Source organism: Brassica napus, chromosome A9 (genome assembly GCF_020379485.1).
Source record: "Brassica napus cultivar Da-Ae chromosome A9, Da-Ae, whole genome shotgun sequence".
NCBI lineage: Eukaryota > Viridiplantae > Streptophyta > Magnoliopsida > Brassicales > Brassicaceae > Brassica > Brassica napus.
In genome coordinates this window covers 14,530,958-14,554,818 of record NC_063442.1, presented here as the reverse complement: position 1 = coordinate 14,554,818, position 23,861 = coordinate 14,530,958, and the positions used below count along the sequence as shown (strand labels likewise).

The 23,861-nt window shown below is 36.0% G+C and overlaps 4 protein-coding genes and 1 non-coding gene across 5 annotated transcripts; all 5 read right to left on the bottom strand.

Moving 5' to 3' along the window:
- Positions 1 to 380: 380 nt before the first annotated feature.
- LOC106364426 (RING-H2 finger protein ATL30) lies at positions 381 to 1,692 on the bottom strand. Its single transcript, XM_013804009.3, has one exon. It carries the CDS (start codon positions 1,249 to 1,251, stop codon positions 406 to 408), a length of 846 nt encoding a protein of 281 aa, XP_013659463.1. The 5' UTR covers positions 1,252 to 1,692; the 3' UTR covers positions 381 to 405.
- Positions 1,693 to 6,752: 5,060 nt separating this feature from the next.
- Positions 6,753 to 10,043, bottom strand: LOC106364427 (ATPase 1, plasma membrane-type-like). The gene is made up of 5 exons (XM_048740666.1): positions 8,151 to 10,043; positions 7,909 to 8,081; positions 7,648 to 7,831; positions 7,389 to 7,566; positions 6,753 to 7,304 (listed from the first exon to the last, which is right to left on the bottom strand). The coding sequence occupies exons 1-4, from the start codon at positions 8,328 to 8,330 to the stop codon at positions 7,393 to 7,395; spliced, it is 711 nt and encodes a 236-aa protein (XP_048596623.1). The 5' UTR covers positions 8,331 to 10,043; the 3' UTR covers positions 6,753 to 7,304; positions 7,389 to 7,392.
- Positions 10,044 to 10,253: 210 nt separating this feature from the next.
- Positions 10,254 to 12,353, bottom strand: LOC106366826 (AT-hook motif nuclear-localized protein 8). The gene is made up of 5 exons (XM_013806489.3): positions 11,590 to 12,353; positions 11,451 to 11,500; positions 11,144 to 11,266; positions 10,899 to 11,057; positions 10,254 to 10,821 (listed from the first exon to the last, which is right to left on the bottom strand). Exons 1-5 carry the CDS (start codon positions 12,029 to 12,031, stop codon positions 10,534 to 10,536), a joined length of 1,062 nt encoding a protein of 353 aa, XP_013661943.1. The 5' UTR covers positions 12,032 to 12,353; the 3' UTR covers positions 10,254 to 10,533.
- A 1,260-nt stretch (positions 12,354 to 13,613) lies between these two features.
- On the bottom strand, positions 13,614 to 16,435 carry LOC106366827 (AP-2 complex subunit mu). The gene is made up of 13 exons (XM_022692760.2): positions 16,181 to 16,435; positions 15,917 to 16,094; positions 15,768 to 15,858; positions 15,584 to 15,678; positions 15,394 to 15,483; positions 15,253 to 15,301; positions 15,044 to 15,182; positions 14,846 to 14,962; positions 14,688 to 14,778; positions 14,457 to 14,599; positions 14,258 to 14,372; positions 14,118 to 14,162; positions 13,614 to 13,981 (listed from the first exon to the last, which is right to left on the bottom strand). Exons 1-13 carry the CDS (start codon positions 16,261 to 16,263, stop codon positions 13,901 to 13,903), a joined length of 1,317 nt encoding a protein of 438 aa, XP_022548481.1. The 5' UTR covers positions 16,264 to 16,435; the 3' UTR covers positions 13,614 to 13,900.
- Positions 16,436 to 17,029: 594 nt separating this feature from the next.
- Positions 17,030 to 17,101, bottom strand: TRNAC-GCA. The gene has a single exon. It is a non-coding gene; the product is annotated as a tRNA-Cys (tRNA).
- Positions 17,102 to 23,861: the final 6,760 nt, after the last annotated feature.

Below are 23,861 nucleotides of genomic sequence, written 5' to 3'. Positions count from 1 at the left end.
TGTTATTGTCAAATTTATACACGTCTTAGAGAGTAAACAGAATCTTATCTTTAGTCTTCTGCTAAAAAAAAACTCTTATTGTTTTCTATTATTAACAGATACCCTCCTATAATAAAAAGTTCTACAGAGAAGGTGCAAACTTCAAAAATTCGTTTTTTCGAGAATAGCGTAAGCCCTTTCTAAATCATCTTAGTTTTGAAATACAGTTTTAAGCATTGTGGTGTATGTAACATCATATTCCGAGCGAAGAATCCGAACCGCTTCTTTGTGTTTCCTTAGCTTTGAAGTAGCAAGACATCAATCAAGCTACTTTGTAGCATGGAAACCTGAGGATCACGGATGTTAACATATATGGAAAATTCCTTTTTAGAGTTAACGAACAAAATAAAAATATAAAAATGTTCTTTAATTTTCTGATTCTGGTACAAGTGATTGACCAGAGAGTTCACCAAACCGGCCTTCTCTGTTTCTCATAAGCTCACCAAACGAAATACAACTCTCTGTTTGGTTATTATTATGTCTTCTCGTTACCTTGATCTTAACATGATCCGGTAATCTCAAAGTAAACCGGTCTTCTTCCTCTGGTTTATTCCTCACTATCGAGTGACCTGTCGTCTTCGATCTCGAAAATTTATCCGGTAAGGACTCCATCTTTACCTCTTTACTCTGTCTCGATCGCAAAACCTCGTTTGATGTTGACGTTTGATCTTGGTTTCCGTTGCTGTTTTCGTGTATGACTTCAATGATCAGCTCTTTGATGTTTTCAGACGCGGTTGGATCTAAGTTCCGGCGACAGACAGGGCATGTTTTGTTAGATTCAAGCCAACGGTCGATGCATTCTTGATGAAAAACATGGTAACAGGTTGTTAAGAGTCGGAGAAGGACGTGTTCTTCTTCGAATTCAAGAAGACAAATCGCGCATTCGAGTCCGTGTTTATCTTCTCGGAGATTTTTGACTGAGGAGAATGGGAATAATGGGAAGGATTGTATGATTTGTGGCTCTAAACCGGGGTTAACCGGTGGTTGACCGTCGATTTCTGGTTGTGATTGGATTTGATCTTCGGGTGGTCCATTGCGGTGAAGGCGATCCCAAGCCTTTGAGAGAGTGTGGAAGAAACATTTGCAGCAACATAGAGCGAAGAAACCGATGAAGAGGACGAGGAGGAGGATAACCACTAGTTGTGGGTTATTGTAGTGATGTGGCGGCTGAGATTCAAGAGTTGTGTTTGGTCCGATCGGTTTCGGCAGCATTGAAGAAAAGAGTGTCAGAGAATGTATATCTCCGACGTAGGTATTCAAAAATTGGAATGTTATTTTGGTTTCTAAATTTATGGATTTTCAGTTTTTTTTTTTACGGATGAAATATGGTGAGAAAGTGAGTGTGTAGTGTGCTAAGGATTGATTTACTTAAATTAGAAATGAGTTTTTGTTAGTTGTGTGTGTGATTGTTTTAACTTGCATTGAACGAGTCTTTAGTTACATTGTTTAATTTGATGATTAAACCACATAATTAAGCTACTTAGACCATCTCCAATGATATACAAAAAATTACTATATATTTCACTCTAAAATAGAGTTAAATTTGCTTCAATGGTTCACTGTATAATAACGTTACTATATAATAGAGTGAAATATAGAATAATGTTGTTTTTTCAAAATCAATATTACTCTATATTTCACTCTATTATATAGTAACTTTATTATACAGTGAATTATTGGAGCAAATAGTTATTCTATTTTAGTGTGGAATATAAAGAAATTTTTTTTATTTCATTAAAGATGCCCTTAGTATAAATACTGAAAAGCGCAGAAGGGCTGCTTAAAGTTCAAGTCAAGATGTTTGGCTCGCCCTTCTGCTGTGTGAGGTGGGCTATATTACAGACAGTTTTGGGTTATATTCTCATTTGGTATGGATCTACCATCGATATAATCTGCAGCAATTATTCGATATCTCCAACCATTTATTGAAGGAATACAAGTTATACAACCACTCCGTACTTAATTAAACATCATACATTAATTGTTTACCTCCTATTTTTTTTTGATCGAATTGTTTACCTCTTAAAAGCTTTAAAATTAGTAAGAAACTATGATAAGACATGCGCTTTGCGCAAGTTGAGTTTATTTTTATATATTATCGACAATTTTTTTTATATATTTAATCATTTTATTTATACATATATAATGTTTTTTGTTGTTATTATATATTTTTTTCGATGAACCAGATCAATTTTTATTAAAATTTTGAAACTAAACTGTAACTAATAAATCATGGGTTGATCAGATTGGACATTAAACAAATTATGACAATCAAAAACCTTATTTTTTCCACTGAACACATTCTTGAAAAAAATGAACAGTATTATTTATACAGTTGAATTATTTTGACATTTATCTTTCATATGGTTTTGAAAGGTTTCAGATTAACCATCAAATTGATACATATCATAAAAATGCTTTTAGTCGTATGCTTAAGGAAAATTTACATTTTTGTAATTTAAAATCATTTTAAAAAATTCAAAATGTAACATATAAGATAAAATCTAACATATAAAAAAAATATAACATATAAGATTTTCTCATTTTTTAATTTAAAGTTGTTTAAAAAATTTTAAAATATAACATATAAGGTTTCTTCATTTTTGTAATTTAAATTCATTTTAAAAAATTCAAAATATAATATGTAAGAAAAAATATAATTTTTTATCATTTGATTAATGTGATTGTTTAATTTTTTTAATAATATAAAATTAAACAAAATGAAAGAAGGATGCAAAAATTATTACCAAATATTTATTCATAGTCATTAATTATCATATATATTAATTATATTATGTATGATGACAAAAAAAAAATTAATTATATTATGTAATTCTGTAGTTTTTATTTAAGAAAATAATACATATTTTTTATATTTTGGATTAATATAATACTCCCTAATAATTGGATTTGGACCAACTTTTTTTCAATTAATTCTTAAGCTGCCACATAAACTAAATTATCATCATATTTAAATGACACCTCAGCATATTCTTTTTTTTAATTAACATAAACTTAAAGTTACAATTTTTTTTATGATTCTCAATTAATATATAAAGGACTAAAGAATTGTAAATGTCAAATATTTAGTTATGGAAATTGTTTACCTCTTAAAAGCTTTGAAATTAGTATGAAATTAGATAGTTGTACCGTTCCCAAAGAAAACTAGCTGCTTTGTCTCAAATTAGTTTATAGAGTTTTACTGTATATACTATATACATAAACGAGGTATTCTAAAATACCTTTTTCTTTTGTGTTATTATCATATAGTTTTTTATGTCTTCTTTTGTTAATAATTCAGTGCTGTTTTTTATTTTGTAAGATTACTAGATAGATACATTTTATTCAATTTGTATACTAACTTTTCAAAGTTTGGCAATTATACCAGATTTTTGGGGTCTTAGCCCTTGTATTTCTTTTAAAATTTGTGGATTACTACTGATACTCACAAATAACTAATTTAATCAAACCACAGCATCATAACTGAGACAAACAGATTCCATTTTTTTAATCACTTTCATTGAAAAAAGGAGACATACAAACAGATTCCTTAATTATTGTTTGCGAAACTTGCTGCAGTCGTTGCTCTAGTCTCCTTGGTCGAGCATCGTGCGAGTGTTAACACGAGACCATGTTTTGAGTATAGCCAACTGCATTAGTGGTGATGATGTTGCTGCTGATGATGATGTTGTGTTCAACGTATACATGAGGTACTCTAAAGTACCTTTTCTTGTTAAAATCTCATGGTTTGTTGAGAAATACACGTTTCAAATTAACGACAGTCCATCATTCACACGTGACACCATCCGTTGACTTGTTTCACAACGATTCATGTTCTCCTTGACGGTCCCATGTCGAGGGGCTGCGATCATAGCTTAATTTGCATTTTACGAGATTACAGTTCAATTACTAAAATCTTCTTTCATACGTTCATCCACGCAGTATGCATGCGACCAAACATTTTGTAAATACTAGTTTGTTTAAAAGTTACGAACGTTCTATATGCTAATCGAATATTTTGAGAACTTTTAACTTTGTACGAGCACCAAAACCTTGGTTGTAGAATTAGATGAAATTATCATTTCAAAGCCTTCTAAAGACATTATCCAGTTAATTAGGAGAATGTTATTTTCTTATTTGCTAATTACTCATGCATGTTGATAAAACACATATTAAGACGCAGAAACAAACAGACAATGCCTTATATAGCTAAAGGATGAAAACGCAAACGACAGAAGACAAATGAAAGCTTAAATAAGAGTAAGCTCATAACAGTACAGCCGCTATTCGAGTGGCTCGGTGGTGCAGCGAGCAAGTGGAAGTGAGCTGGCATCAACGGGTTCGAATAGTTTGCGCTTTGTACCCGTCTCTCTTGCAATGAGAGAGACACCCACCCGACCATTACCAAGCTTCCTCACTCATATAAGGTATTCTAAAATACCTTTCTCCCCCTTTTAAAAAAATGTAATTTCTTTTGCTACTTATACAACACAGTCAAAGATATTTTCATATCCGGCGAAGAAGATTAATATTTGAAATCTTCTTATCATCAGTTTATAAGAAAATTATTGCTATGGTTAATCTTTTAAATAATAATTTTGACTAGTTATCACTAAGACCATCTCCAATGTATTTTTTTTTTACTCTACATAAAAAAACTTTAAGAAAGATGAGATTTACTGTTAATATAAAGTAAAAAGTAGAGAAATGATATTTCTTCTAAATATAAGAAACTAGCAATTTATATTTAGAAGAAAATTACTCTCACTTCAGGTAATGTATTTATCAAATGTATCGGCTGAGATATAACTAACACGAATTAATATTAAAGACACTAGATCGTTTAACCGCGCTACGCGCGGTTTATGTATTTTAGATTATTTGGAAGATGTCAAGACTCTGAAAAAGAGTTTTATCCGATCAGAGATTATCTATGTACCACGAACGCAAAATAAAAAGGCGGATAGACTAGCACGCAGTGTTAGGAAGCAGCCGTTTTTTGTCGTTCACATGGATGCAGATCACCCAGTTTGGTTTACAGAGTCAGTATGAGTCTGTAAAAGTCGATGACAAAAAAAAAAAAAGATTATAAAAAAGTTTAAAAATTATATGAGATTTTATTGAAAGCTGCATCTTTATTTGAACTTTTAAAAAAACTACACTTTTGTATATATGTAAATTTAATACACTTTTGTATATATATATATATTTGAAATTATTATAATATATTTTCATATCATTATTTAAATACTTAAACTAAAATTAAGTAAAATCAATTTTATTTATTTCTTTTAAAATTAATACTTTAAGTTTATACACAATATCATAGTAATAGGTATCTTATTAAAATAAATAAAATGACGCATTTTATTTGACCATATCTTTTCTTTCTTTCCTATTTTTTTATATCTACTCCTTCTAATTTTTGATTACTTTTCTGTTGATTAAAGAAAATCAAACGTGTTTTTTTTTTGTTTTTGATCGATCTGAGGATATCCCATACTTATAGAAAGTTCTAGATTAATCTCTAAAAAGAGGTATGGTTTACGGATAGACCATCTCCCAGAGTAGTTAAATGAAGCTAAAACATAATTATATATTTCAATGGCCAAAAGATTTAGGAAATAAAATACAATAATACTGTAAATTTTTGTGTTTTAGTTGAGAAATTTATCTTGAAGGGCGGAGGTAACATACGGAGAGTGGGTTTAGCTAACCCCCACTATTTTTAAGAAAAGAATATTTGTTTTTGTAAAAAAAAATTCTTTTGATCCCATAAAAAATAATTTTGGACCTCATAAAAAAATTCTGACCCGATACAAAATGTTTGTGGTTCCGCCATATGTATAGTGTTTTGGATTAGTATAGCTTACATAAGAGATTTATGTGTTAGTAAAGTTGGTAAGAGGAATTTTTATCAGCATATTAGTAAGATTAATGTGGCTATATGCTCCCCAGAAATGCAGCGACCAAACCATATATGCTGCCTTTGTAACCCTATTTTTAGTTTGTATAGGTTAGAAGACAACAAAATTGTTCCGATAATAAACATTCCTTATCTAAAGATTTTTTTTTTGGTAAAAACAGGGAGAAAGACATACTAAGAACTTACCGAAAATAAGTCTAGTTACAGAGTTTGATAAATTATAAAACCAATGTTAAAATGAATTTTAAGTAATTAATTTTACATAACAAAATTAGAGAAAAAAACTATCTTTTTGCTTTGCTGTTGAGTCTTATAGTGCGGGCGTTTGCGGATGCCGGTTACGGTTTCTAGCGGTTTTGAGAAATTTGTATGACTGATTCTTCGGTTAGAAATTGTTACGTTTGCAGGATACTTATGACTGGTTAATTACCAAATACAACAGCAGTTAAATAATAAATTAACAATATTTATATTTTATATAATTATAAAAATATCAAAAATCATAATATTATAATAAATATGAAAATTATATTTAGAAAGTTATAGTTTCAAATTTTTAAAATTTTAGAAAATATTTTTATTTTAAAATTTTATAATATTAATTAAAATATAATAGAATATTTTAATATTTTATAATTCCATTTTAAAAAATTTATTGAATATTTTTATTTTTGTATTTATTTGGTTTTTTTTTAAAAGAAAAAATACCGCCCGCAAACGCCAGCTGGAACCAGCTTTTGATTTTAAGAGGTTGAGAGCAGTTTGAAACGATTTATAGCGGTTTGTATAGTTGTTTCGAAACGCTATCAACCGTTACCAACCGCAAAAGCTGCGTTTGCGGGTGGTAGCAGGGAAACCAGTCAAGCTCTGTGTGTGAGAAGAGATAACATGTAAGTGCATGTGTGAATTATAAAGCCTAAGCTTGAGTGCTTTCTTGTGGATAGGATAAGAAAACATATACATATGTAATATAAAATTTCACATTCAGGTGTTATAATATATAAAGCTTACCCTTTATTCTATGATTTTGGCAACCCAAGCTTTGTATTTGATATTAAACTGATAATTTTTGGAAAACCAATTCAATTGCATGAACAATTTAAAAAATATATATATATATACTCTTAACGCAAAAGCCTTGTTTCTTCAAAGGCAAATGCAAAGCTCTATTTTAGAAGTTTAGGAACAATGACTAACAATTAAAAAAGAGAGTTTTTGCCTTTTTGGGAATAGTTATGGCAACTACAGAGTATAATGATGTCCTGATGTATCAATGTCCAAGCCCTTTAGCTTTGCGACTGATTCAACATGTCCCTTAAATGTGTGAATCTCCCTAAGCCTGTCAAAACAAAGCATTCACCAATAAGAATCAAGCAAATTCTAGTTTCTTCCGTTGAAATCGATTTAATCAAAGTACACTTACCTAGCTATCTCGGCCCATTTCTGGGCTCAACGATCTGAGACAGCTCTCTGTAACCCCCGTTCTCTGGGAAGACGTTGACCTCTTGTCTTGTCTGCAGACCGTGATGTGTCCTTTGTTCTCTCGCCCACTCAGCTTGTCTTTCTCCAGCACCGTAATCGCTCATGGTCGTCAGAGCGGTCTGCTCACAAAGTAACAGCAAAAGCAATGAGTATTATGTTTACCATCAAGATGTAAAAGAGAGTTAGCTGTGTGTACGTACCCTTTTGTCAAACATGCTGACCCAAGCCTTTCCACTCAAGATGTATCTAATGGCAAACTTTAAAATGTCTTGTGGGATGTATGTTAAAATACTGTAAACCCAAATCACAGCAGCCCATCCCCAACCTATACCCTTCACCTTTGCAAATATCCAGTTTGCATACACTGCAATCAAAGTAGCAATCTGCGTTTGGAAGAAAGAGTGAGATGAGTTTATTTTCTTGAATTCTTTGAAAATATATGATGTTCTTAATTAATTATCAGTTGTGCAATAACGAATGCAATCATCAGAAGCGCCCCAGGACGTTCAACGAATGACCAACTCCTTGACCTCGTGACGAATATAAGCGCTTGGCTGATGATACTAACTTGTAGGTATACAGCAGACATTAGTTCATTGTTATTGTCCCTGATTGACCTCACACCAAACTTGTCCTGTAAGTAAAAGGTAAATATTAGTTTCTTACACAATATATTTATCTATACAATCTCCCTAACACATACGGAGCAGAAGTCAGTCTTGTGAATCACCCAGAAGAAAATCACACTCATAACGTCTTGGTAGCCTCCCAAGACAATTCCAGTGGCAAAGATTTCATTGAGCTTCCAGCTATCAGGTGTTGGAGATGGCTTGACTCTATCCTTTGAGATTGTCATGATAGTACCTAAAAGACAGCAACACATGAAAGTTATACTCTTAACCCTTTCAAACCTCCCCTGCACATGTTTATGGGGCTACATTCTTGCTTCTTACTCTATCGAACAATCTCTACTATTCATTTCTTTGATAATCTTCTTTAATGTTTACACTATAAGTGGATTGCTCATTGCTCCAGCAGCTGGATAGTTGTTGCGTAACAGAGGGTTAACGATCATGCTGAAGCGTTAAGAATTTCACCCAATTATTTGTTCAGTGGCTGGCATGTTCCTCTCAAAAGTTTGTTGTCCAGTTATGATCTTGTAGAGCACACACCGGCTATAAATATCTATCTTTGACTGCAAATAACATCTTTGAACATACTCAGGGGCTTTTTAGCCGTGCCTTAAAACTTTCTATAAAATGAACGGAGATAAGGATCAAGAGGAAGAAATATTCTTTCTCAAAAAAAAAAAAAGAAATATCAATTCATCATTTAAAACCACTTAAACCAAAACAGAACCTAATTGAATGCACACCACCTAAACTAACAGCACAATAAACAAAAGAAGGTAAGGAAGTATACAATACTTACTTCAGTTGTGACGTGATTATTGTTGCCCTGAGGTCCTTCTCTTGCAAGATTAAAGCTGGACACAAAAGTTATCATTTAAGAGTACATTAGAAGATCTGAAGTCACGGTATATCACCTGCCCAAACAAATACACCACTCACTATCCATTGAGCAACACATCAAGCAGACTTTGAGTGTTTCAGAATCCACCACATATTTTCTCTCATGAAATCACAATAAGGTTCACAAAACGACATGGTTCATGGGTCTATGTCGACATTTATATAACCCTTCTAATAGAGACCCATGGATAAGATGCTAACAATTACTGCAGTTACGGGACAATTAGATGCTTACGTGAAATACCTTCAGCGGTAGCTGTAACTGGGTTTCGTAGGGATCTTGTGAGACATCTTTGAAGAACATTACTTTTTCTTCATTAGCGAAGGAGACAGGGGACTTTCCGTTTGGTTTCATCGCCACGGCTTGAGCTTAAAGCGGTTCTAGGGTTTTTGTTTGGAGAAAGGAAAGAAGAACAGTATATAAGAAGGAGAAAAATAGGGAGGTGAAACGAACTCTTTAAGAGCATATTGATTGACGGGTGTAAGAAGAGAATTGATTAGAACTGAGTTTGTATGATTTTCAATCGGAGAAGACTAAGTGTTAGATTCATCATTCGTAGGTTTGGTTTTCTAAATGGGGTCATTTGGGCAATAACAAATTGATTGAAGCCCAGACGTAGAAGCCCACACGGAAGCCTATCTGATGTGTCAAAAAAACATGTTCCTGATTGGTCAATTTATTAATCTGATGTGGATAGCCTCCCTATTGAGTATATTTGGCTTTTAGTATAGTATATAGTATAGATTAACCCTAACGTAGGGATCTTGTGAGACATCTTTGAAGAACATTACTTTTTCTTCATTAGCGAAGGAGACAGGGGACTTTCCGTTTGGTTTCATCGCCACGGCTTGAGCTTAAAGCGGTTCTAGGGTTTTTGTTTGGAGAAAGGAAAGAAGAACAGTATATAAGAAGGAGAAAAATAGGGAGGTGAAACGAACTCTTTAAGAGCATATTGATTGACGGGTGTAAGAAGAGAATTGATTAGAACTGAGTTTGTATGATTTTCAATCGGAGAAGACTAAGTGTTAGATTCATCATTCGTAGGTTTGGTTTTCTAAATGGGGTCATTTGGGCAATAACAAATTGATTGAAGCCCAGACGTAGAAGCCCACACGGAAGCCTATCTGATGTGTCAAAAAAACATGTTCCTGATTGGTCAATTTATTAATCTGATGTGGATAGCCTCCCTATTGAGTATATTTGGCTTTTAGTATAGTATATAGTATAGATTAACCCTAACGTCACAAACAAGTTTTCTTTAAATTCCTGAATAAGAAACAAGAAAAAGAGAGATCTTTTATTGACCATCACGGTAAAATAAAATAAAAGAAAATTGACCGAGAAACTAAATTAATCACTCTTACAATGAGTAAAGTAAAACAAAACTGAAAGAACCCTAATTTTAAGATCTCCTATATGTATCTAAAATCTCCAAAAACAAAACAAAAGAAGCTACAAAGAATCCTCAAGCTTGAAGCTTAACCTTCTCAAAGGAAACAAAGATCAAAACCAGCCTAAACCAAACCAAACCAAAACCAAAACGCAAATTCTATTTATTGACCACTACTAGGCCAAAGATTATACATTTGCATCTGACGCAGTTGCTGTTGTTGAGCCATTGAGTTTCCATAAATCCCATTATTGTTGTTGTCATGGTGCTGCACTGAAGGAGAACCACTTTCATTCTCATCTGATGACTCGCTAGATGGTCCTTGAGAGTTCGATCCAAAGTTCAACATATTAGCTGGTGCTGAAACCGGTTCAGGATTCTGTCCCTGAGCATTGTTACCGGTACTCTGTTTCAGTTTCTTTGCTTCGTCAACAAAGCTTCCCACTATGATCTATACACGGAACCACATTATGAGTCAAATGACAAATATGACTCCAACAAACTCAATAATGATTTATATTTTGTTACCTGCACTGGTGTTACAGCTACTAACCGACCAACTAGGCCACCTAAAATCTGGGCATTGGGACCAGCCAAAGCCACAGTCAAACTACCAGTTCTTTCGATGGAACCATTTACCTCATAATTGGAGAAGGAGCCAGAGAGTGTAACGATCTCGAACTGTCCCTGCAAAAGAACACATGTACAATTCTCAACACAAACAAATATTAGCTTTACATTACTGAAGTGAAAGAACATAGTTTGTTAAAAACCTTATAATTCTGAATTCCACTAGCATTATGAAGTATCACTCTAGAAACTGCGCCAGCTGCAGAGAGAACAATAACTGTTCGTGGCCCTTGAGTCGAAAGAGCCGCCACCTTTGATACTATTTCCTGATTTACCAAAACAAAAAAAAAAACCCACAAAAACTCGTAAATCATTCTTCCATCTAATTTACTGAAAAATAATACTTCCTCCAAACTCTTAAAATGTACCAATCTTGAAGCATTTAAACATTTTTTTAAATGCCAATCAATCACATTTAAAGATTACTAAACGAAAACAATAAAGTTGTACCTCTCCTTCTTGCACTTCAATGACATGAGTAAACATACCTCCTGATGTTCCTATTCACACACACAAAACAAAACAGTCAAAATATTATTGCATGTAACAACAAACAAACATGTCCAAAGGGTTAGAGTTTCTATTTCACCTAAAGCATCATATTGTTTCTTGATGGAGCCCGGAGGTCTTCCTCTTGCTCGTTTAGCAGAGTTTGTATTTACTCTGCCGCTGTCTCCGTCACCAAGAAGAGGAGAAGTCGGAGCTAGACCTAATGCAATGGTACCATCAGGAGCGTATTTCCTTGGCCTTCCTCTCTTCCTCTTCACTTGTTGTTGGCTCTGATCGATCCCAGATCGCATCGGTTGAGAAGAAGGCGATACTTCATCGACGTATCCAAGAGATTCAAGCGTTTTCTGATCCAACTGCTCTTCTTGCTGCTGAAGCGTCCCACGAGGTGTGAGAGAGCCAAAAGTTAGACGATGATTAATCGACTGGGAAGTCGAGTTAGGTCCCATCATTGCGCTAGTGTTAAAGTTAGGGTAATGAAACAGTGGTGGCTGAAACTGTTGTGGGATATCTCTTGAATCCATTAGAGAGAGAAAGAAAAAAAAACAATCTCAAAGACTGTTTGATCGTTTCTTTCGGCCTAACTTTCGCAGACCCAGTTTTTTTGGTTTTTTTTTTTATCTTTTTCTGTTTTGCTGCTAATTCCTATAAAATCGAGTCGGGAAAATAGAAGCGTGTGAGCTAGCTAACAACTCTATCTCTATCACAAACGCGAGAGAGAGGACGAAGTTGTGGGCGGAATTTGTAATTTAATAGAAAACAAAGATTATATAGGTTTTCAGGATATTTTATTTTCTGTTTATTTTAAATTTAATATATTAGATATTATTAAGGATCCTGTAGACTTTAATCTAATATTTTGAATGGATATTCTACTTAAATCATGCAAGAAAATATTTTATTAGGTCTTCGTTTGTTTCTATTATCATCCATAATACAGCAACAAATATTTGTGGTAATCCTTTCTAATATGAATTTAATACTTATATAAACTATGAAAAATGTAAGTATATCTTATAAAATTTAATAGTATATATTTTTATCCTCCAAAGATTTATTACTACTAAAAGTTACATGATCCATTTACTTTGTGATTTAATATTAGCTTGTTTGACCAGATCATTAGCCAAAACATTAGCTTCAGGCCTAGCTTTTTATAGGAAAAATTACCACATTTTGTGAGAATATTCAGTAATCTTCTGTTGTTGCAGAAAAAGCAGGTAGATGTCCACACAATGTTTTTTTTTTTTTTGAAACACAGATGTCCACACAATGTTAAACATCTCTATTAGCAATAAAAATGAATAATAAAAAAAAAGAAGAGAAAAAGAGAATAGAAAATAGTTTTCATTTAAAAGAGTGAGATCTTTTGACATTTTTGTTTTATAGTTAATTTTTTATATATTTAAAATATATGCGAAGAAGTTCATATAGTTTCCTCCCAACGCTAGTGGCTTTTATATTAGTATAGACAAGCCTTCGCAGTTTGGTTATTGCAACTTTTAGAAACTTCAACTTCTATTTACATTATTACATAGAAGTCTGTATTGGTGGGACTTCTCATAATCTTCTGCGCAGATTTTTCTGTCATGTCCATATAAAATCCACCTAACTCTAGCTAGCATTTGCAGTGATGTCTCTAACCATGAATTTTAAGCTCAAGCAAAAAAAAAAAAAATCAATAGTAACTTAATTATGATAAATCTTATTAAATGAAATAAACGAATGAAGGATGGAAGAGTAAAAATTGCTTTCACATAGAGAAGTATTTTGGGCATGGCTCAAGCTCGTTGCCAATTCGATGGATCACCACATCCCAATGAGGCAACTAGTGGTGCAGGTCTATTGTGAAATTGTGGTCATTCTCCCGTTGTACTCGCCTTCAGAAGGTTTACAGTGATGCCTATCTCTTTCACATGTTTAATTGGAAGTGCATTCTCCATTTTGTTATGTATTTTATGTGAAAGTTCTTAAACAATTTATCATATAATATGCTCCTAGCACGTAAAATATTCAAAAAGCTTCTAGACTTCTAGTCTTTTTACACAAAAGAGCGAATCTTCGAGATAAATAAAAGAACGTAATGCAGCCAATAAATTTTTGGAATTTCAGTGTAACATTCAAATATTAATTACGAAATTCATTTTAGTTAACACATCATAGAACTTATTTCTTTCACAAATACGATCACGCTCAACTACACCAAATTAATTTCACAAACAGAGAAGAGAACTTATTAAAAACCAAAGACGTAAGAAATCATATGAACACAAGATACCTCTTATGGTCAAGCAACGAGATATAAACGATATCTAACTCTTAAGGAACAAAAGCTAGAAGCCATGAGCTTCTCAAGTCTGATTTGACTGAACCTGAAATGTGATTTTTTAATTTCAGCATCTGATCTCATAGGATCCAGCTTTCGTTATGTATCGAACCCACTCCACCGTGTTGTAACCGCTCTTCTCCCACACCTATAAACCATTCAAGTAAAAAGGTAATAGTGAAGCAAATGAAGCAAACCAAAATAACATTAAAAAAAATTGAACTGGATATGGGTTAAAGATTCGAATACTTAGGTAATCACATTCTTGGTCTACCAAAGCGTACCTTGAGGAAACGAACTCGCAAACCAGATGCTGTGAACATTGGCACCTGTAAAGAGAACGAAGCTGAGACGGTTAACTAACAAAATAACCTTAAACCAACCTGGTTCTATTTAAAAGTGCCGACAAGAGAAGAAGATTGACCTGAAATTCCATCTGGATTGGTGGTCTTGTCCAGGATTTCTTCTCTCCCATTGTTGAGATCAACTCAATCTCTGCACTTAGTGTGGATTCTGTTTGTCCTGGAAACTTTCTTATCCTAAATAGTAAAAGAGAGAAGGTAAATAATTTATACAATACGTTGAAACTGTCTGAATGTTTCTTAAAAGGGAATAAAACTTACTTCCAAACCAAGCAATCGATTGATGGATTGTACTTAGCGCGACCAGATGTCACTTGGAAGTTCGTCTTTGCTGTTTGTTTTGGCACTGGAATCTTAACTACGACTCCAAGGGCAAACATTTTAGCACCAAACACACTTTTAACCTGAAAAGACAAAATATGGAAGTGGATTGTAAGAGCGCAAAGATCAAGCCGCTTTTTTGGTTAACCTTTGAGAAGGAAAACTATGTACCTTCACATTTACTTCCATGCGTGTGCGACCAAGTTCTTTAATCGTTGGTAATACTCGGAAAGGCAGGTTCACACCCTCTGTTATTCGATACCTGAGGACACCATCAACTCAGTAAAGTTTCAGAACAAAAGGTAACAGTAAACATTCCCAAACCTTACTTCATCAGTTCAAATTCACCATCCGGTGGTACAAAGCTAACGGTCTTCTCCGAGTTGAATCTCGTCAGGTTCACACACTGGTGAAAAGTGACGTCATCAAGCTCAATTGTTTTACCACTGTACACAAAGAGTGAGCTAGGTGAGAACCATGGAAAGTGCTACTAGCTAGTGTGGATCAGTGTTTTAAACAAAGGCTACCTCTTAGCTGGACGAGATTTCATTTCCGATTCTTTCTCAAGACCAATTTTATCATTCAACCCCAACTTCAAATCAGGCATTCCCGAAAGGAAACATTTCATTAAAACTTTCCCAGTCACATCACACCGAAGAACATTGCCTAATGTGCAAAAACAATTATACAAAGAAAACAAGGAAGAAAGAAACCTTAAGGAAAGGGAACGACTTACCTTTAGATGACATAAGAAGGTTTACGCTTTCCACAATATCCAGAAACACCTGCAGTAGTGGAAAATGCATAATGTCAACACTTCCTCACAATCTAGCAAACGCAATACACACAGAAAGAAAGAAAGAAACACAACTCTGACCTCATTCTTTTTATAAGAAAGACCCTCTCTTCGCCAACCAACAGCACCTGTAACTTGCAGCGTTGCATTCGGAACAGGCTTGTCCTTCGGCTGTTTCCATTTTTACACAAAAAAAAAAAAAGAAACTTATCAGTAAAAAACCTACTTCACTAGCAAGCACCGTACACCAAACAGAAGCTCAATCATTTACCTTAGATGAAAACGGTGACCGTACACCCTCCTGAGTAATATAAAGCTTCAAAATTTCAGGGGAGAGATTCTGTGGATAGCCAAAGTCCATAATCTCTGCAAATTCCATACAAGTAGTTAAACGAGCAAGCAATACTTGTAGAAAACAGTTTAACCATGAAAGCATGAGAGGCTAACTAACTAACCGTCCAACAATTCATAAATGAGGACAAAGTTATTCTTAATAGCGTCTTCATCAAAAGCTCCACCAAAGTATGATTTGAACAAAGCAACAGCCTACAAGTGAATCAACACATCAGAGTCCTCCATTAACTCTCTAAGAATCAATCTTTACCTCAACAACGAATTTGAAGCCACAAGCAACATTAGCATTGCTGCTGACGACAATGACGATGTAGACATTGCTGATTCGCATATAGACGAAGGAGCATCCACCAATCTGACGCACGGGACAGTTCCCTAGCTCCTTCGTTTGCATTATGTGCGTTCGAAACGCGTCCACCATGTTTCCCCTAATTAATCAAATCAAATTAATTAGAGAAGTGCTCGAATCCCTACAAGGTAAGATCCTATGAACAGATCAGAGAAGGTGTCTCACCCGACGTCGTCTCGGTAGGTGCGATTGATGAGTACATCGCCACGGAGGTTGAGAAAGTAGATGGCGGAAGCTGCAACCGGCATCTTCGATCCTAGCGATTCTTAGGCACAGATCGAATTGGTTTCTGTTATATACACACGAGCTGGTTTCTGGAGATTTGAGATTAGTTTTTTTTTTGTTAACGAGATCTCGGTATCGGAGGAAGAATGAGAAATGAGGAAGACGACGACGACGACACTGAATAGGTGAAAAAAGAAAGTATTCGACTATTCGTCGTTTCGAAATGGGCCTGGAGAATATAAATGGGCCGTCCTCATTCGTTTCTGTACTATCTTAATTGTTTTTCCGCCCTTAAGAAAAAAATTACAATTTGTCTGAAAATAATATATTAGTACAATTTAGTTATATTATTAAAATTTTCAAATTATAAAAATTTAAAACCAATGATATAAAGCAAGTGTGATGAAGACGGGGGGGATGTCGCAGATGAATTTTTGTAAGATCATAACTCTAAGACTTTGCCAAGAAGATGCAAAAAAAGTGAGAGGTTTAGTGATAACTTCAGCCATTAATGCGTTGAGCAATTAACACCAAGAAGAAAAAACTTTGCTGATTAGTGTATGTGATGACTGAATCAGAGAAAGTTGTGTTTCATTTATTAGCCATTCAATATCAATGGAAACTGATTTCGTGTTTTTTTTTTCCGGAATTTTGTGTAGAGTTGGTAATTTGAGAGGGTTAATTTATAGAAAGAACATTTTTGTCGGGTGTTTCGGATGTCGTTTTTTGGCAAGTCGAGTCACTTCATAACTAAAAGCAAAATTAAGAAATAAAACAACAGAATAGTTAAGGGCCCAACCGGGTTCGAACCGGTGACCTATTGATCTGCAGTCAATTGCTCTACCACTGAGCTATGGACCCAATTTATTATTTCTTTTTGTATATCACTAATATATCTTATTAACAATCACATTGTAAATCACAAACTTTTTTAATGTGTGATTTTTTTTACTTTGGGACCATTTCCAGAAATCGTGACTTCAAACGAGTATATAATTTTTTTTTCCTAATAATAAAATGTATGAGCCTCAGTAATGAATATTTTTTGTATCTAAAAACAATTAAGTACTTCAAATTGACACTGTTCCTAGGGTATTCGTTCTCTCTTCGTAGTTCGCCTCTAGCTCTTGGATTTTCTTGTGCTTCAAGACGACCGACTGGTACGCATGATTGTCATTAGAGCAGTCTTCTCTGATTTCATATAATGATACGAACTATTCTTCTTATTATCCTCTTTTGATTTCATATTAGTCTCCTTAACGTTGCTTAAATCCAGTTTTGAAATTATTAATCATGGAGTTTCAGTTTTGGATGTACAATCCAGTGAAAAGGCATCGTTACATCACAATTAGGTGAAGTCACTAGACTCGAATAACCTGAAATTTCTCCTGATCCAAGTGTTTGTTCATTTACATTTCTTTTCGAATTAGTGTTGAGCTCACTCTTCTTATCCACACGACATAACACAAATGCTCCCTGTGATTAAACATATTGAATTCTCATCAAGATTAGAAACAAATAAACATTATATTATAATTTGACCAAAAATGTAAAGTTCTTATAACCTTGTTGATGAGAAAAAGACTGATACTTTGTTCTGTTTTATACTCGATGACTTTGGATTTCACTCACCTCTCTTGTTTGTTTCTCTCGTGTGTATTTCGTTAAGCAAGTAAAGAAAAGACACACACAAATTTATCCAGTTCACGCCTCAGTGTGAGGACGTTACGTCTGGCCGAGGTTTGCTCGGAAATCCACTAGAAAGCTTTGGTTACACTTAACCCTTGAGATATAACAAAACCCTAGACTTGCGGCTGCTCTCTTCAGTACTCTGATACTCTCTTAACCCTAATGTCTCAGTTCCTGTCGGCTTTTATAGGAGTGCACTGACGGTGCAACGCTCCTCTCTCTCTTCTCTGTTTTTCCCCTTCGTTTCCGTACAGAGGAAGAAGACAAAAGCCAGCTTGAAGGTGGCATGGTTAATTACTCCATTGACCTTCTAAACCGTTAAGACTCGCACGTGAGCTCCTCGTGCTTCTTATTAACGACCAACTGAGACCCTCTTCTTCGGGTAGAGACTTCTTGACACTTAGGCAATTCTCAACAAAACTCCACCTTGCCGTAGTGTCGACTTCTGCTTTCTCATTTGCTTTCTTTCTAGTGTTGCTTGATTTCCACCTCGGATCCTGATACTCTTATCAGTCGCTGGTGATCCTGAGCTTCTCTAATGCGCTCAGGAACTTGTTCACAGGCAGTACTTTAGTAAGCATATCAGCCGGATTGTGAACGGTTGATATCTTTGAAACCTTTGTTTCACCATCAGTGATTGTGTCTCTGATGTAATGAAATCTTCTCTGTATATGCTTTGTCCTTTCGTTATGAACAGCATTCTTCGCCAACGCTATTGCGCTTTGAGAGTCGCAATGGATCTCAATGGCTTCTTGTTTGAATCCCAACTCGTTCATCAGTTCTTTTAACCAAACAGCTTCCTTTGCTGCTTCTGTCAAAGCAATGTACTCAGCCTCCGTGGTAGACAGTGCGACCACTGGTTGCAGGCTTGACTTCCAGCTTATCACATTTCCTCCAATTGTGAATGTGTAACCTGTAATTGATCTTCTCTTGTCAAGATCAGCTGAGTAATCTGAGTCACAGTACCCAGTTACTATAAACTCTCCTTCTGCTTTATACCTCAATCTCGTACCAAGTGATCCTTGAATGTACCTGAGAACCCACTTCACAGCCTGCCAGTGTGTCATAATAGGCTTCCCCATGAATCTGCTTATCATTCCTACTGGGTAAGCAAGATCAGGTCTTGACCCAATCATTGAGTACATTACACTACCGACAGCATTAGTGTAGGGAATAGACTTCATCTGATCAGCTTCCTCTTCCCTTTCTTTGTCAGTAGCAGACTTAAGCTTCATATGAGCACCTAGCGGCATCTTCACTGCCTTGCAGTTCTCCATTCTGAATGACCTTAGTACCTTCTGTAGGTACTCCTTCTGTGAAAGTTCCAAAACCCCTTGATCTCTGTTTCTTTGAATCTCCATTCCCAAGATCATTTTAGCTTAACCAAGATCCTTCATTTCGAAAGTAGAGCTTAGACTCTCCTTTAACTCTTTCACTGTATCCTTGTTCTTCGATATGATTAACATATCATCAACGTACAGTAGGAGAAACGTTCTCTCCTCTTCCTGGTTCATCTTGAAGTACACGCAACTGTCTTTCAAGCTTCTAGTGTACCCGGTAGACCTCATGAACTCATCGAACCTCTGATTCCACTTCCTTGGTGATTGTCTCAAACCGTACAATGACTTTCTCAACAGACAGACCTTCTCTGGAGCACTCTTGTCCACATAACCTTCAGGCTGACACATGTATATCTCTTCGTCTAATGGTCCGTGCAAGAAAGCTGTCTTGACGTCCATCTGCTCCAATTCTAGATTAAAATGAGCAACGGCAGATAGCATTAGACGTATGGTAACATGTTTAACAACAGGTGAAAAAATCTCTTGAAAATCAATGCCTTCCCTTTGAGAGTAACCCTTTGCTATGAGCCTTGACTTGTGTCGTGGTCTCTCAACTCCTGGAATTCCGATCTTTCTTTTGAACACCCACGTGCAGCCTATCAGTCTCTTCTTTGCTGGCCTGTCAACGAGATCCCAAGTGTGGTTCTTTTTCAATGATACCATTTCTTCATATGTTGACGCTTTCCAGAGTTCACTTTCTGAACCTGCCATTGCCTCACTGTAACTTTGTGGCTCGAGAACTCCACCATCTTCTGTCAAGTTATATGCGAAACCAAGTTCTCCTAACTCATCATATCTCTTAGGAGGTCTTGTAGTTCTCCTTTCTCTGTCTCTTGCTAATTGATAGTCAGCAAGACTTGGTGGCATATAATCTTCCTCTGAATCTGTGTCTGACTCAGTTCCTTGTTCCTGTTCAGGAAACATTCCTTCTTGAGTTGCGTTCTCCCTCTCTACAACTCCACCTTGATCAATGTTTGCATCTGCTGTTGTTGCTGCAGGGACACTGATAACTGTAACTTCAGGTTCTGCTTCTGATCTAACGTCACTTGTGTTTTCCTTGGTTAACCTCTTGTACATGACTTCCTCATTGAAGACTACATCCTTGCTGATAACAACCTTTCTATCATCAATGAGCCAAACCCTGTATCCTTTTACCCCTGCCGGGTAACCAAGAAACACACCTTTTTTCGCTCTAGGATTGAGCTTACCCTGACTTGTGTGCACGTAAGCGATGCATCCAAAACTTCTCAAACCGCTAAGATTAGGCACGACTCCTGTCCAAGCTTTTTCTGGTATTTCAAACTCAATTGCTGACGCAGGAGTTCTGTTGATCACATACACAGCAGTTGAAGCTGCCTCTGCCCAAAATTTCTTCTCAAGACCAGACTCACTGAACATGCTTCTTACCTTCTCCATAATTGTCCGATTCATCCGTTCTGCAATTCCATTTTGCTGTGGAGTGTAGGCACAAGTCCTGTGTCTTACAACTCCCTCTTCTTTGCAGAAACCATCAAACTCTTGGTTACAAAACTCAAGTCCATTGTCAGTCCTCAACTTCTTTACCTTCTTGTTCGATTGATTTTCCACCATTGTCTTCCATTCAACAAATGTTCTGAAGGCTTCATCTTTTGTTCTCAAAAAATAAATCCATACTTTCCTGGTGAAATCATCAATGAATGTCATGAAGTATTGACAATTACCAATGGAGTTAGGTACTGAAGGTGCTCCCCAAAGATCTGAGTGTATGTACTAAAGCTTTTCTTTTGTGACGTGTAGACCAGTCCCAAAACTTACCCTGTGTGCTTTCCCATATACACAGTCTTCACAAAACTCAAAACCCTTCATTTTATCTGCTTGTAGGCATCCTTTCTTGATCAACAAGTCAGTATTCTTCTTGCTCATGTGACAAAGACGACTGTGCCACAACTTTGACTCGTTCTTGGAGCTCACTACAGCATTAGCACTTCCTGCAATTACCCTTCCTTGCAGAATGTATAGTGTTCCAACTTTCTTCCCCTTTAACAGTGTTAAACAGCCCTTTATTACTTTCAGAGACCCATTCTTCGACTGAAACCAGCACCTTTAATCTTCCAACGTTCCCATTGAGATCAAGTTTCTTGACATGATTGGAACAAATCTTACATTTGTGATCAGAACCGTTGAGAGATCCTCATTCTGTATCCTTATACTCCCAATACCTTTGATCTCAGAATAAGTTTGATTTGCCATCTTCACTCTTCCTGTTTTTGAATCATCAAACTCAACAAACCAATCTCTTCTTGGTGTCATGTGAAATGAACACCCTGTGTCCATGATCCACTCATCTTCTTGTCCATCGTTTACTGCGTTTGATTCTTCTTCAACGTTTAAACCAGCAGCATCGATAACTTGTTCCATAACATTTGAGGTTTCTCCCTTCTCTGAGCTGTTAGACTTCTTGTTTCTTTCTTTCCAAACAAAACACTGCTTCTTGTAGTGACCATCCTTACCACAAATCCAACAAGTCTTCTTATCTCTTGACTGCGACCTGTTTTGGCTTTTACCTCTGTCTGAACTCTTGCCTCTTCTATCTGATCTTCCTCTTTGTTGAACATACAGCGCTTCTGAACTACTTTTGCTCAGCTTACCAGTCGCTCCAAGTTCAAGGCTTTTTGACCTTATAGCACCAGTAATCTCATCCAAAGCCAAAGTTGTTTTACCATACTTCAAAGTTTCTTTTAGCTGATCAAACTGCTTCGGCAAAGACATTAGTAACACTATGGCTTGGTCTTCGTCTGGAACTGTAACTTTTACGTTCTCCAGATCAGAGATCAGCTTGAAGAAATCGTTTACATTCTCCTCCATCGTCATACTTTCAGACATCTTGTACCCATACAACCTCTGCTTAAGGTATATCCTGTTGGGTAGTGACTTAGCCATAAACAGCTTGTCTAACATTCTGAGCATGTCAGCTGCAGTCGGTTCCTTTATGACCTTCCTTAAGACATGATCTCCCAGACTCAGAATGATAGTTGACCTGGCCTTTCCTCTCTTCTCCTTAAGAGCTTTGTCTGTGAGGATCTTCTCTTCCGGTTTGACAGAAGCTTCGGTCGCAGATGTTACCTCCTTCTCAGCTGTAGAATCTTCAACATCTACGACTTCTACATCCTCGAGACCTTCTAGCAAACCCAGTAGCTCCATGTGAGCCAACAACTTTTCTTTCCAGAGAACATAATCGCCATCTCCATCGAACTTCTCCACCTCAGAACGCCCTGAGGTCATCTCTCGCATAAAGGGCAAAGCTTTACAGAAAAGCTTCAATCTTTACAAAGTTTCCACCTTTCTGATACTTTGTTCTGTTTTATGCTCGATGACTTTGGATTTCACTCACCTCTCTTGTTTGTTTTTCTCGTGTGTATTTCGTTAAGCAAGTAAAGAAAAGACACACACAAATTTATCCAGTTCACGCCTCAGTGTGAGGACATTACGTCTGGCCGAGGTGTGCTCGGAAATCCACTAGAAAGCTTTGGTTACACTTAACCCTTGAGATAGAACAAAACGCTAGACTTGCGGCTGCTCTCTTCAGTTCTCTGATACTCTCTCTTAACCCTAATGTCTCAGTTCCTGTCGGCTTTTATAGGAGTGCACTGACGGTGCAACGCTCCTCTCTCTCTTCTCTGTTTTTCCCCTTCGTTTCCGTACAGAGGAAGAAGACAAAAGCCAGCTTGAAGGTGGCATGGTTAATTACTCCATTGCCCTTCTAAACCGTTAAGACTCACACGTGAGCTCCTCGTGCTTCTTATTAACGCTCAACTGAGACCCTCTTCTTCGGGTAGAGACTTCTTGACACTTAGGCAATTCTCAACACTTGTAACTATATAATCCTTGTTCTGAATACTCATCATCGCTTAGTCGATATTCGTGCATGAGCCAAATGGTTTGATATACTGTAATAGCATATTGAATCTTCTGTTAGTTTTAATATTTTTGTATTATCACAAGGAAGAAGGAATCAAATTAGTTATTTGCAGTCTTGTTTTCTCTTTCCCTCAAATAATATGAACTTTCTTAAAGATGCACAAAAGTAAACAAACACTTCAGTTACTCCCTTACACATACATTTCAGCTACTGTCTGAAAAAACCAATAAAATATTTGGACCGTCGGCTATTCTGTCGCTTGGCATCATAGGCTGCGCCATCACTGCGCATATCTTGAGCATCTGTCTCCGTTCCGAGCTTGGAGAGTGCTAATTATGGTATGCACACCTGAGCCTGCCTCGCATCTCTTAATGCAAGCTCCTGTTGGTCTGTCACTAAGTCGGAGAAAGCACGTGTGGCGCATTTTCTGCACCTTCTTCATCTTTGTAACCAGTTTTAAGCAAGCCCATTAATACATGCAACATAAGCAACAAAATTGAAACCAAAATAAACATTTTGGATTATATGATATTCAAGATATTGTCAGTTTCTTGATATTTTTTTCTTCAAACCTCTTCCTTCTTTAGCAGTGGTGCCACTCCAGAGAGAAGAAACTTAGTGTCAGGTCGATCCTTTGCCTCTGATTGAAGGAATTTTGAAGCAAGCTCAACTAGTGTAGTCGCATCCTCACTCT

Bases quoted from the DNA above. Each gene is read 5' to 3' on its own strand.
- LOC106364426 (XM_013804009.3), bottom strand. From the start codon at position 1,251: ATGCTGCCGAAACCGATCGGACCAAACACAACTCTTGAATCTCAGCCG.
- LOC106364427 (XM_048740666.1), bottom strand. From the start codon at position 8,330: ATGTGTTGCTGTCTTTTAGGTACTATCATGACAATCTCAAAGGATAGA. The intron at 8,082-8,150 runs GTATGTGTTAGG...TTTTACTTACAG, and splicing joins ACAAGACTGACTTCTGCTCC to GACAAGTTTGGTGTGAGGTC. The intron at 7,832-7,908 runs GATAATTAATTA...CTTCCAAACGCA, and splicing joins GCATTCGTTATTGCACAACT to GATTGCTACTTTGATTGCAG.
- LOC106366826 (XM_013806489.3), bottom strand. From the start codon at position 12,031: ATGGATTCAAGAGATATCCCACAACAGTTTCAGCCACCACTGTTTCAT. The intron at 11,501-11,589 runs GTGAAATAGAAA...GTGTGTGAATAG, and splicing joins GAAACAATATGATGCTTTAG to GAACATCAGGAGGTATGTTT. The intron at 11,058-11,143 runs GTTTTTAACAAA...GTTCTTTTGCAG, and splicing joins GTGGAATTCAGAATTATAAG to GGACAGTTCGAGATCGTTAC.
- LOC106366827 (XM_022692760.2), bottom strand. From the start codon at position 16,263: ATGCCGGTTGCAGCTTCCGCCATCTACTTTCTCAACCTCCGTGGCGAT. The intron at 15,302-15,393 runs GTCAGAGTTGTG...CCACTACTGCAG, and splicing joins TTTCTTATAAAAAGAATGAG to GTGTTTCTGGATATTGTGGA. The intron at 13,982-14,117 runs GTACGCTTTGGT...AATGGTTTATAG, and splicing joins TGCGAGTTCGTTTCCTCAAG to GTGTGGGAGAAGAGCGGTTA.